General features: G+C 33.4%; 1 protein-coding gene across 1 annotated transcript in view; it reads right to left on the minus strand.

Moving 5' to 3' along the window:
- Positions 1–14,354, minus strand: part of LOC141533452 (katanin p60 ATPase-containing subunit A-like 2) — a 103,316-nt gene that overhangs the window by 18,864 nt on the left and 70,098 nt on the right. Inside the window, exon 3 of the mRNA XM_074252344.1 lies at positions 10,950–11,152. Coding sequence (XP_074108445.1) covers positions 10,950–11,152 — 203 coding nt within the window. The remainder of the gene's footprint in view (positions 1–10,949; positions 11,153–14,354) is intronic.

Raw genomic sequence — 14,354 nt, forward strand, 5'->3', positions numbered from 1 at the left:
AGGACAATTGTACGCAAAAAAATTTAACAAGGAGTGCAGCGACAAAAGGAATTGCTGATAAAGAAACTAAGGAAAGCAAATTAACTCCAGGTACAATTATCATGTCTGATTAATTTCTCGGATTCGCGACGTCAGCCAGGCCTTATGTCGGCTGAAGGTCATTGCCATTTCGCGTTCGGTCACAATTACGAATTTTATGAATTGAAAATTAAATTCAAAATTAAGATTGTAAAAATTATAAAACAATTAATTAATAATACCAGGACCTATTTCGAATTATTAATTAATTTGTTAGGAAAATTAATTTGTCTCAGTCAGGTTAATTATTTTACACATATAGGCCTATCTGGGTTAATAATACTAGGAACATATTTCGGGTTATTAATTTCAGATTCTCATGTCATGTGTAAAATAATAATTATTAATAATCGTTAAATTAATGATTTGACTTTTGCCAGGAAAAATTGGAATTGAGTTAACCGAAATTAAAATTATTTAAGACAAAATTTAATCGACATTAAAATGAATCCATTAAAATCTCTCAGTAATAAGTTTTAGTAAAATTCAGCAGAATTTAAATTAAATTAAAATCGGCAAATAGCTCTGTAACGTTCTGGGAAATCTTTTTTTTTTATTATTTAATATAATTTTCCTCGAACTACTCCGGGGAGCATTTCGGTTACTTCGCCGGCGATTATCGCCAACTAGGTAACGGAAATCTCTCGCGATAAGGAGCCGTCGCGGCCCGTGGTATGCCCAAACATCCGAGTCAGCATGAGACCCGGACCTCGACGACTCTCTCAGAGGAAATCTGAGATGCATCATGGCGTCAATCTTAAGTTGTTATAATTTATCCGGGGAGACAATGCCAGTCCTAGTTTGGAGTTGATGAAGCGCGGACTTGTAGGCTTGCCTCTCTTATCATTATTCTTTTCTATCTTCAATTAATTAATAAACCTACCATTTAATCGAATAAAAGCTTCCCGATTATTTACGGCACCCGACTCCGTGTTAATCATAATTAATAGAATTTACAATTATAAGGTCTGAATATGGAGTCTCTCGTTCGGCAGCCAAGGGAATCTCTGATGGTAAGAATTTAGTAAACTGAGTAAGTTCACCTGTGAGGAGGCACTCACAGGTGGTCTATCAACCTCCGCCCGCCACCCACCTGAACCTAATTAATAATATCGACCGATTTCGGGAACGTGACAGCTCAATAAATAATTTGGAATAAAATTTGAATTGTGTAAAACAAAACTACAGTAAAAATTAGGATTAGATAATAATTGTTGAAATGTCTGTTGAAATTAATTAGTCAAAAGTAAAGAATAAAACATTTGTAATCTTTGTTCATAAGAAAAATCATCAAAAGTTGTACGACAGAGACGCAAGACCGAGAGAGAGAGAGAGAGAGAGAGAGAGAGAGAGAGAGAGAGAGAGAGAGAGAGAGAGAGAGAGAGAGAGAGAGAGAGAGTCGGCCAGTTGGGCACACGCTAAAACTCAGTATAAAACCATCTCAAGGTCAAAAATAAAATCTTGGCTTACAACGAAATAACTTTTGTCAAAGTTCACGTTTACAAGAGAAATAAAAGGGCATAGCCGGTTAAATATGGGAAATTTGCCCCCATGGCTTTTGTGACCCACACTTAGGGGATCGATTTGGCATCAAATAAAAATAATTCACACCAATTTTTAGCCCTTTAACTCAAACGACGTTCGAAATTTTCAAAAAAACCTGTTTTTTTTTTATTTTAATTTTATTTTTATACTGAAATTCGGAGTTAATCGATGGTGATTTTTTTTCTTATTCTTAGGATCCTTAAACATAAAAATATCGTATGATCATCGTTTTTCAACGAAAAGTCGATTTTTAATGAAGAAAAGAAAATTCAAATCGTGTTTATTTTAGGGTTTTTTAAATATGTCAATCACCAAAATTAGTCAGAACATGTATTTTACACCCCTCGACACTCAGGAATTTTTTCAGATTTTTTGAAGTGGTGGAACAATGTCAAAAAAATTAAAAAGTCATTTTTTTCCTGAAATTCGGCGTTTTAACGCACTTTTATTTTTTTTTTGCTTGAAAAAGAACGTAGAAAACTTTTTTTTGCTCTAAAACGACTATGTATTTCAAAATTAGCGCCAACTCGGTGCTTTGGAAAGTCATCTACCGGGATTTCCGGAATCTATCGATCATATCTATTAAGGTTTTGTTTGTTCAGGTAAGCTTGGTAGCTGCGCTAGCGAAAAACCACATGTTGCTGGAAAACGGAAAAGCCAGCAATTCTGAGCGGGACACCGAAACGTCTGTCGAATCATTGTTAATTTTGTTGTCACGATCAAAAGTAAAATTGAATCGATTATTAATTGTTAATTTTGAAATTCTGAGCCGGACACTGAAAAAGCCATTGTCGAACCGCGGATAAAATTATTGTCACGCTACGAAAGGGTGAAACCCGATTGTGAATTATTATTACGAAGTCAGCCGCGTACGTGGTGAATTTAATTACGTGGTTGAGTAATTGTTATTGTGAGTGCCGATCCAGTCGACGCTAGAATTTTTCTTGTGAATTGCTATAAGTGTCCACTGCCAGGCAGTCAAGGGTTCAAAAAAAAAAAAAAAAAAAAAAATAATTGTGGTCATTCCGACAACACAAATTCCGGGACGCCATCGCCGAGAGCCTCTGCCGCCGTCAGCCAACCGTCACCTTTTACCTGGAATTTCAACACCTTCCTGAAGAGTCGACTGAACGGGGTAAGCGTGGTCGCAGATTATTTATATACCTGGGTGACTTCACCGCTGTCCGCGATTAAGTAGAGAGTTATACTTTGTGAGGGATTACTGAATTTTTTTTGTTTTGTTATCGAAAATCAAACAATTACGAATTTTGTAATTAATTCAAGAATTAAAACTTTACCGAAATTCAGCACTTGCCCTGTTGAATTTCGGCTTCGGGGTGACGTCAGCCAGGTATCCGGTGCCAAAAATATTGTAATCCGGTGTAAGGAATGTTGTGTACCGTGTCCATTCATTTGATCAAAGTTTAAGATTGCATGCCGAATAAAATTGGCTCGAATAAAGTGCCATCTAAGAGCGTAACTAGACCTCGAGCTTTGTCCCGCATATTGCCCGACGGATAACAACAGTTACCGACGGTTCACTTATCCGCCGTAGAGGATTATTGATCGATCGAGTGTATCATCGAACCAGTATACGACAAATCGATGCTATTGATAAATGCGAAATTGGTTGTATGAACGAAATACGAAACAGTATAATTTTGATTGTTATTTTTTTTAAATTTTGATTCAGTATTGTTTGTAACGGAAGAAACGTAAGACAAGTAACTTATTTGGTCGCAATTCCAAATTTGGCGATTTACGAAAGAAGCTAAGACGATTAATTTTTTTTGCTACTGTTATTTTGTTTAATTTTTTTTTAGAGAACCAAAATTCGGTGGTTACGAAGAAAAGTGACGACAATTTGAGTTTTTTTTTCTGTTATCATGAAATTCGAAATGGGCTGTTAGGAAAGAAATACGAAACAGTTATAAATTTTTGTTGTTAATTTTTTTTTAAAAAATAAAAGAAAAAAAAAGTTGTTGATACGAAGAAAAGCGACGATAATTATTTTTCTTGATAAATTCGAAATTTTGTTGTTAGGAGAAGAAACGCGAAATTATTATATTTTTTTTTGTTAATTTTTTTATTATTCCTGTTTTGTTAAGACGAAGCGACGACCAGAAAAAAAAATATTTTTTTGTATCGAGAAATTCGAAATTTGTTGTTACGAGACGAGCATCGAAACAATTAATTTTTTTTGTTATTTATTTTTGTTCAATAAGATTTTGTTGTTGAGACCGGACCAGAGTGACAGATTGTTTTTGGATCGATTTCTAAATTGTTGTGGCGATCATAAGCGAAAACAATTATTTTTCTTAATACAAAAATTTGGGTTGTTAAGCGAATAAAGAAGAACTCATTATTTTGTATTTTTGATCATATCCCGATTGGTTTTTTTTTCTTATTGCGAATTGCCGAACCTGCATACTGGTTCAATCTAGTACATTGTGAGTTAATAAATCGATTTGTAAGCAGTCCCTGTGCGTTAACATTTTCTTTTCTCTGGTGATATTTATTCCGTATCGATTCCTAGACCCGCACTATTCAATTTAGGATCTCTTCGACGTTGATCTGCCGCCCAACGACGACCAATTGCTAACTTTCGAACCGCGGAACGTAAAGTTCCTGGCGCCCAACAAGCTACGAACCAGGTAGGCCAACATTTAGGTGGAACTCCCCGGTGCTGTCGACGCCAGTGCCGCGAAGAAAAACCCATCATAATATATTTTCGAATTTGTAACCTATAATTTAAACTTGATTTCAGAATGGATTTTGGGAAAAAATGTGTTCATTGTAATGTATATTTACGTAAAATATCTGGCTTTAAACAAATTATTGCGACAGTTGATGAGGCTAATAATGCGACAGAAAAAATTGGAAAGCGTGTCTTTATAAATGATACCTTTTGTAATAAGTGTCGAGTTATTTTAACAAGACCACCTACGCCAAAAAAGACTCAAGATTTATCTGCAGATCGAGTGAATGTCGAAAGTCAGCCTATTTTTTCTCAATCATCATCCACAACCGTTTCGTCTGTATCATCATCTGAAGATCCTTCATGTTATTAGTATCTCATACTGCTGAGATACTTAGTCGTCTGTTTATCGATGAGAAAATTAGTGTTGTAGTGAATGAAGACAGTGATGAAGACTAATCAAGTTATTGCTTCTATTAAAATTTTTATTTTTGTTGTATCCTAATTCAAAATTATTCCCGGTTGTCTGAAAAAATATAAAATTCACCTCCAAATGTGTTTTGAATTATTTATAGCCTTTTTACATACTTCATGTTCCTGATTTATTATGTTTATCTTTTGAAAAGATAAATTTCTGTTAAAAAAGAAATTTTTTACGTACTTTTTCAAGCAAAAAAAAAATAAAAGTGCGTTAAAACGCCGAATTTCAGGAAAAAAATGACTTTTTAATTTTTTTGACATTGTTCCACCACTTCAGAAAATCTGAAAAAATTCCTGAGTGTCGAGGGGTGTAAAATACATGTTCTGACAAATTTTGGTGATTGACATATTTCAAAAACCCTGAAAAAAACAAGATTTGAATTTTCTTTTCTTCATTAAAAATTGACTTTTCGTTGAAAAATGATGATCATACGATATTTTTATGTTTAAGGATCCTATGAATAAGAAAAAAAATCACCATCGATTAACTCCGAATTTCAGTATAAAAATAAAATTAAAATAAAAAAAACAGGTTTTTTTTTTAAATCTCGAACGTCGTTTGAGTTAAAGGACTAAAAATTGGTGTGAATTATTTTTATTTGATGCCAAATCGATCCCCTAAGTGTGAGTCAAAAAAGCCATGGGGGCAGATTTCCCATATTTAACCGGCTATGCCCTTTTAAATTTTAATAATTTGAGCTAACGTCCTCCAGTCCCCCGTAGGGTAAAGTGCGCAAATTTAGCTTTAGGAATGATTTTAATGAACTTATTGGTCGGATTCTCGCCTAAGTGCAGAGCAAATTAGAACTTTGAGAATACGACTTTCTATGATAATTTTTATAAATAATACGTAGCCTGCCGGTTGAACCGAGTCTGAACTCATCTTAAGTGCAGCGCAAATTAAGATAAGCGACTTTTACAAGGCACGGGCCCGTCAACTAAATGCGGAAGTCGAATTAATTAACAAAGACAAAGACGTTGGCTGTTGATCGCCTTCTTAAATACTCGCGGTGCTGAGATTGGAGAAGTCCCCGCTAGTCAACCAGCAGTCGCGTAGTTTATATTTTATTGTGGCTTTCGCGCATAGAGAAGTCTTCCATCTGCGCGGGTGATTTAAATTTAAAAGAAAAATTTTGGGGTGGACATAACATAAGTAAATAAGAATTGAAACTATTTTAGTAATGGGAAATCATTTATTATAGTATTGTCATTATTGTGGAATTTGTTAATAGTGTGGTTATGTGTGCGTAAAGAGTCTACCTCGGTTTCATGGTATACTCCTCTGGCTTCGGGGTAGATCTCTTAGATTAACGTGAACTAAGATAGAGTAACGTGAGGGCCCGGTGGACAGCGCGAAGTGGATAGAGTAGCGTGAGGGTCTAGTGGACAGTGGGCACTACAGTGACATGAGGGTCTGCTAGACAGCGCGAAATATAACCGTATGTGAGTTGTATGTGAATGTGTTTATCCTGAGAATTTTTGTATATTGTTATATTGGCCTTTATTTCAATTGTAGAAAGGAATGGATAAATAAATAATTTTGTAAAACGAATTTCTGTGCTTAAGTTTTGATTCCTTTCAGCAATCTCTCACGACCCTGACCTATACTCCATGTTCTGGTCAAGTTCTGGATACTGAGTCCAAAAATCCAGTGGCGCCCTTAAATAAATAAAAGGGGCGACCAACGAGAAAACGATATCCCGTTTCAACGTGATGGGCCCCTTTCGGCGTCTACCCGTATAAATTTATTAGCAAACCAATCTAATTAAACTGTTTAATCACCCGCACAGAGACCAATCGTATGCAGGGGTCATTGACTCGGCTCATAGGAGTAACAGCCCAGTGACCAAACGTAGACACACTGACGCTACTGATTTGACTTTAATTTAAAATTTAATAATAAGACGATTTTTATTAATTTAATTTTGACCTTAAAATTTAGCAATTAAAATATTCGATCATTTGTGTTTGATAAAACAATAATTTTCAATTAACAACGAAATTCCAATTAACTTTGAACTAATATTCAACTTCCAAATTCCGATTGCTAATTTATTTTTGAATTAATATATTAAAACAGATTAACATTCCTAACCAATTTATTGCCGTAGTCTTAATAATACAACAATAAATATTTAATTACAAGAGATCTTAATATCTTGTATTAATGGATTAAAATATGTAGACAGAGGTCTTAATAATCTGCCAACATAAAAATTGTTCTAACCAAGAATTATTTTTGATAATTACTTTTATTACTATAGTAATCTTAATAATCAAATTCAAAAATTATTAATATAAAATTAACGATAAGAATTCATTAATTATAACTAAATTTATTAATGAAATTCTTCAACAAGAAATAACTAAATTCTTGGACTTAATGTCCACGCTGTCAATTAGCAATTTTCAGTAATTTGAATTTGTCTAAGATCTTTGAACCTAAGCTCAATATAAAATAATCTCGTGAAATTTTAGATTAAATAATTAATTAATGGACAAATTATCTCAGTTAAATAATATCTAAAATTTGACCAGACTTCAGTAAACAATTCTCAACAATTAATATAACAGACGATAATTAATATCTGGTAATAAATAACATTATATAATAATTCAAGCATTCAGTGAAAACCTACAAGAAAAAATCAACCAATAATTGTTGCGTGTTCAAAACAAACGCTAATTTTTCGCTAGTGCATGATAACTTTTTGATCTTGGGTATGAGTTAACTGCGTTGTGCGATCCAACCGACGCTGAATTAGTCTGCGAGAATACCATGGAATTTTCTCGTAGAATATATTATTCGGTTTGATTTTAGTGATTAAAATAGTTGTAACTGAACCAATTTTCCCGATGTTCGGAATTATTGCTAATTAACTGAGTAACAAAATAAATTTTTAAGACAATTAACACCACAAGGTCCTTGAGTAGTCCTCGGGTATAAACCCCCTTGAGGTTGTGACGTATGTAGGGGTCATATCGTGCCAAAATATTGCCATCTATTTTCACTCCTATAAATTTTCTTATATTAAGTTTCCATTTGTTTTATATATTGAGACACTACAAAATGTCCCGACTTTATCAGCCTGGCGAACTACCACCCGAAATTTTCGTTACCGACACTAGCTAAAATAATAGGTAGTCCCCTGACGTCACAAGACACGAGGAGGGGAAAACGGTCACAAACCCCGATACTTGAGCGGTGATCGACACTTCGATCTATCCCCCGGTGTCAACCACCACGTTAGATTTATCTTAGTCATTTTTACCACTATTACCACTATTAGGTGATTACTCACCAAAACTACTAAAAGCTATCAAATCTATTATTTAATTTATAAGTTTATTTTATCATTACTATTATTACTTTGTGTTAAACTATTATCATTGCGTTTATTATAAATAATTAATCATCAATAACCTCGAATATTAGTAAAATATTCATACAACTAGTTTATTGTATTTTGTTACCGAATATAATAAATCTATTCAAAGTGTCGATTTAGTGAAATAAAATTAAGTTTGTCGTAATTTTATCACCAATCAATCTTCATTTATCAACCACAATATCTATTCTGCGTAATTTCATACAACTAATTACAAGGCCAATCAAGGGAGAAGGACCATCTTTGCAGTACAATTTGTAAGTATCTAAAACAAGTTAACTGGCACACGTGGTAACTTCTGTCCTAAAATTTATTTAATCAATCTCTCCTAAAACAAAGACAATCGTAAATATGGGAGCGGAATATCCCAGAGCAGTGGACTATAACTATAACGAAATCCAGGCGACTATTTCTTATCCGCAAGGTTTAGTGGCCCGGATAATTAAATTTTTCAAAGAAATAAAAATTTTGTGTTTCAATATGCATTTGATTTTAGTATTTCTTAATTTTCAGTTACTTATTTACTTAAGTGGTCGACACATTTATTAAATATTATAATAGCTGTACACCTGATGCTACCTTCTGACGCAAGTAATTTCAATATTTTGTCTTGGAAAACGAATAGACTTCGAGTTTCTGGTGAAGAATCGTGTCGCCCTTAGCACCTGTGACCTAAGCATGTCTATAACCGCATTCTAGTTCATGTTCGATAGTTGCTCAATATCACGTGAAACGCACATGAATTTGAGTCGTACTATTGAAACTTCTAGAAATTCCCAACGCATAGGTAACATCTGTTTTCCCACTACTTCAAAATTGATGTCCCTTTATAAGCTTGCTAAAAGATTATCACAATCAGTCTACAGTAATCTTCGGAAGTCTCGACGTTCTTGACGCCAACAGTTTTATTGTGCTCCGGGCATTATTTTGATGTTCGTGGTTAGGCCTTTTCTAAAATTTTAAAGAGCACTAACGTAATTAGCACTAGAGCATTCTATTCCCGGTGATCGAGGTACCTCGAACCGATATAGAAGTGAGTCTTGCACGGCGAAACAAATAAATTCAAATAGCTGCATCACTCATCAGTCAGAAATTTATTTGGTCGGAAACGTGAACCAGATTATAGTATAAATAGTTTTTATTTACTTTCTTTGTGTGCATTACTAATTCTAATATTTTCTATTATATACATATTAGCGTTTTAATGCATGATTTATATTTTGTTTCCCTCAAATGTACAAGTTTGTCTCCAAAATAAATTTAACGAATTGAAATTTTAAATCTTTTCTGTCTTTTGATTTACTTAGAGTTAATTTACATAAATTCATAAACAGTAGAATAGGCTTCTCGAAGCCGAAGACAGCAAGATCCTAACATCCTTTCAAATTTCTTTACCACTATCTGTAATCATAGTAAGGTTTAGGAATAATACGGTATATGAACCGCTCTATATACTCGTATAAAATTATAAAAATTGATTTAGTTATTAAACGGTAACTAGTGGTTGGGTTTTAGGCATTACTTCACAGCCTTTACGCCCTATCACAAATTCCGTTCGTGACAAGGTACTCTCAACAAAAACTAACGAATCAAAAATCGAATTGCAATCAATTAATTATTGAACTTTTAATATTAATATTGAGAAAAGTTAAATAATTAAATAAGTATTTCAAACGATGCAATTAGTAAATGAAAAAAGAGAAGTAATCGAGGATTAATTAAAACGCGGTCCACTTCTTTCCCATAGAGTGATTATTAATACCTTGACGAATAAAACGACGATTTTACTCACTCGTTGAGGATCGTTGAAGGAAGTCCTAGTTGTAGTTGAGTTCCTTCGTCTCGTCGCTACTCCGGGGATCGGTCCTTCTTGATTTTCCGTGGCACTCTCTTTGGCGGTCACACTACTTCTTCCTTTTTCACTGCACAGCTCACCTATAATAACCCAAAACGACCCCCTCCTATTCTCCCTTTAGGCCCGACGACCGAAACGCGCCAGTGCTATGTCGAAAAATTATCAATATCCGGCGAGTTATCGATTAAGGGTAATTTTACCCTGTTACAGAATAAACCGATTGTTACGCGGTTAGTGGCATTCGACGCAGTTCATTAAGCCTCATAGAGAATCTTCAAATTTACTTTGATCGAACTAGAAATTTCGGAGTAATTCCAACAAAACACTTTTGTAGGTTTTCTTTCGTCAACGATAACTCACGAAAAAATCAAACGATTTTGACGGGACTAGCGGCGATCAAAGTGGTTTTTTAATGTCCAGAGCTGATTAGTTTTTGGAATCGATCGATAGAGCCGTTCAAAAGTTATTTTTAAAAAACCACATTAAAAATAAATTTGTTCTGTAGTTTTTTTAAGAATTCATAAAATCTACTGGTCTGAATCAATCTGAATTGTATTCAAAATCTAAGTTCAGTTAAAATGAATAAAGGGTTTACACACACACAGACACACACACACACGCGCGCGCGCGCGCGCAGATACCATCGCGGAAATAGTCAGGGAAGCATCCTAGGACCTTGAAACGTCGAGACCCGATGAAAACTCGACTTTCAAAAAAGGGGGTTAAACCCATAATTTCTCGATTTTTGAAAATGTCTAATTTTTTTAGCGGCAAGTTAAAAATTCTGAAAAATGTCTTTCACAGAGTAAGAAAGGTTAAAAAATTTTTGGCCAAATTATAAAGATCGACTTCAAAAGAAATCGATTTAGAGTGGAATGAACCATATATATTAATTTATATTTACCATGGTGCATTCGTTGTTGCGAATAAAATAACTTTATTCCTCTCTGTTGACAAAAGTCCATCAAGTTGTGTCAAAAACTCGGCTCTAAATCGCCGAGCAGGTTCAGATGATTTTTCTCCGGAGCTATTATCTCCTGATATCCAATCGATTTCATCTATAAATATTATTGAAGGTGCTTGATAATTTGCAACTTCAAATAAAACCTTAAATGTAAAAAACAAATTGATTAATGAAATACAATGGAAATATTATTAGTTATAAGTGAATATATTAGATAACACTAAAAAAAAATTAGGAAAACGGTTGATCCTAAAGGCCATTCCTGCAACTTCCCGCTTATATTTCATACACAAGCTTTCAAAATTTCACTTCCAACGTTTTTGAGCTCTTCGAGCTTAGAAATATAATTTTTTAGTCATTTTGAGCTCTCCAAGCTAAAAAATCTGATAGAAGCTTGATAAAACACTATATTTTGAATTTTCAAACCGCAATAACTTTTGAATGAATTAACTGATTTTCACGCGGTTAGCGGCATTCGACGCAGTTTTTCAAGCCTCATAAGGAATCTTTAAATTTAATTTGATCCAACTGGACATTTTGGAGTAATTTGTAACATTTTTACCTGCTCAGGTTGGCCCCTAATCAATTTTATAAATAAACAAACAAAACTAACAAACAATATAATTATTAGGGCGCCACCAGGATTTTTAATCACGGTTCCTGGAACCGGTCCAGAGCTGAGAAATCTTATTCTTAGTGTAGAGAGAGTGGAGGAAGGTGCTGTTGAAGAAAAAATACTTAATTAACAATATATCGATATTTATTAACAATAAAAATTAACAAAATAAGTACTTATACAAATCAATTCAATTTCACTCACACACTCACACTATAATTAATTAAAACTTATAAACTACAGCCTAACTGTCGGCTGACCAGAACCAACGAGTCTCTCTGCGCAAAGACTGCAGTGCGACAGAGACCGTCTAGCCTAACTATCGGCTAACCAGAACTATTTAATTACTCTACACAAGGACAACAGTGTGACAGAGGTCGTCTAGCCTAACTATCGGCTAACCAGGACTGACTTAACACTATTAACACTCTCTATCACGCATGACCCACACATGATCTTCACACACATAACCCACACTTGTATGATTTTATTTTATAAATTTTAATTTAACAGAATTGACTGTACTTATTTTTAATTAAATAATTTGATTTAATTATTCAATCATTAGTAATTGGTAAAACGATAATTCCAAATTAACAATCAAATTCCAAAAGACTTAACGAACATTCAGTTTCAAATCCCGATTGTAAATTTTAACTCTGTATTAAAGTATTAAATAGATTAAAATTCCAAAGTAACTTATAGTCATGGTCTTAATAATATAATAATAACTATTTAAAACAAGAGACTTAATACCTTGAATTAACTTTTGACAATTAAATCAATCACAATATAATTTTTATAATCACGTTCAAAAGTATTAACACAAGTTTAATTAATTAATTCTGACTAAATTTTTCCTGTGACATTCGTGACTCAAAATAACTAATTTTTTGGACTTAATGTCCACGCCAATAATTATTAATTGTCGGTAATTTTTATAATTTAATTACTTCACGAACTTAATCCCAAAAATTACTAAATTTATAATTAATAAATAAAATAGTTTTACAATAAAATATTTTTAATAATTAATTCTTAACAAAATATCCGATAATTTTCCAAATAGTTTTATAATTTATAAAAAATTCGACACAAGTCGAAGCATTCAAATTCTATTTGTTAGAACATTCGCTAGCTTAGTTGTATTTGACCTTGGGTATTGGAATTTACTGCGACACAAAAATATACTGACGCTCGACCAAAATTCCACGAATAAAAGTTTTTCGATTATTTTCCAAGTGACAAAATTACTCAATTTTTCTTAAGTTAATTATTATAAAAATTATAACAATAAATTTAACGAATTTTTCGGATGTTAATTAATTAATTGATAATTATTTATTAGTTGTTAAATTTTTACCGCAAGGTCGATTGAGTGATTCTCGGGTATAAGCCTCCAGGAAAATCACTCGGTCAAAACTAGCAAATATTCAACTATTATTTATTAAAATAATCGTCGATTAAACGATCCAATTGATAATTAAATAGGAGAAGTAACTGGGTATTAGATAAACCGCGGTCCACTTCTTTCCCACAGAGTAATAATTAATACCTTGACGAATAAAATGATGATCTAACTTTCTTATTGAGGATGAAGTCCTAGTTGTAGTTGGCTTCCTTCGTCTCGTCACTACTCCGGGGATCAGTCCTACTCGATTTCCGTGGCACTATGTCTGGCGGTCACACTACTTCTCTCTTTTCCACTGCACGGCTCACCTATTTTAACCCAAAACTACCCCCTCCTATTCTCCCCTTAGGCCCGAAGATCGAGACGCGCCAGTGCTATGTCGAATAATTATCGATATCCGGTGACTTATCGATTTAGGGTAATTTTACCCTGTTACAAATTAAATAGTATTGGGATCTCTGGCAGAGGCGTGGCTTAGAAAATTTCCCCTAGCGGCAAAAATATGAACTGGAGTCAGTAGGTCACTTTGCATCACCGTATATAAACAAACGTAGATAGTATCTTAAAATATTTTTATAAAATTATAATTTGAAAAAATAAAATGAAAATTACTTTACAAGAAATTTTTAAATTTGCTTGTACAAAACCAAGCAATAAAAATTTCGTTGGTGGTGAGAGTGTTTAAAATGCTGGACATGTGATAAAGTTAGGGCAAGTACCAAATAGTGATTGCAATGTTATAAGTATTTTGGCTTTTTGTTTACAAACATCACATATTAAAGACAATCCGCATGAAATAACAGGTGAAATAATAAAAGACGGTCGAATAATTGGAATGAGTTGTTGACGTAAGGCTGGTTTAAGTGTTGTATGTAAACATGTCGTTGCAGTATTGCTCTATTGTAACCGGTAAGATATTTTTTGACATTTACTTAATCTATTATAATTATTCTGTTATTTCAACAGTTTGCTTATTATAAGTGGTTTTTATTTTCACAGAAATGATTTGGAGAGCTTGCAAATGATTACTTGCACTGATAAAAAGTGCATATGGAACGAACCTCATAAATCGTCATTAGAAAAATATGAAAGCAAGCTATTGGACCAACATGAGTGTTTTTCAACATCAATAAAAAAAAATTTGAAAGCCAAAAATCGAAAAAAAAAAAAGTAACGAGACTAAAGCTAACGATAATGACTACAAATCCAAGGATGCCAATGAAAGTTTCCAGTTATCTGAAGAGCAAAACACTCAATTAAGAAATTTAATGGTTGCTAGACTTGGGTATTCTGCTTTAGCTTTACACCTGTAAATTTT

Source organism: Cotesia typhae, unplaced genomic scaffold (genome assembly GCF_013202065.1).
Source record: "Cotesia typhae breed Kobodo isofemale line unplaced genomic scaffold, CoteBio_Ctyphae contig_9, whole genome shotgun sequence".
Taxonomy (NCBI): Eukaryota; Metazoa; Arthropoda; class Insecta; order Hymenoptera; family Braconidae; genus Cotesia; species Cotesia typhae.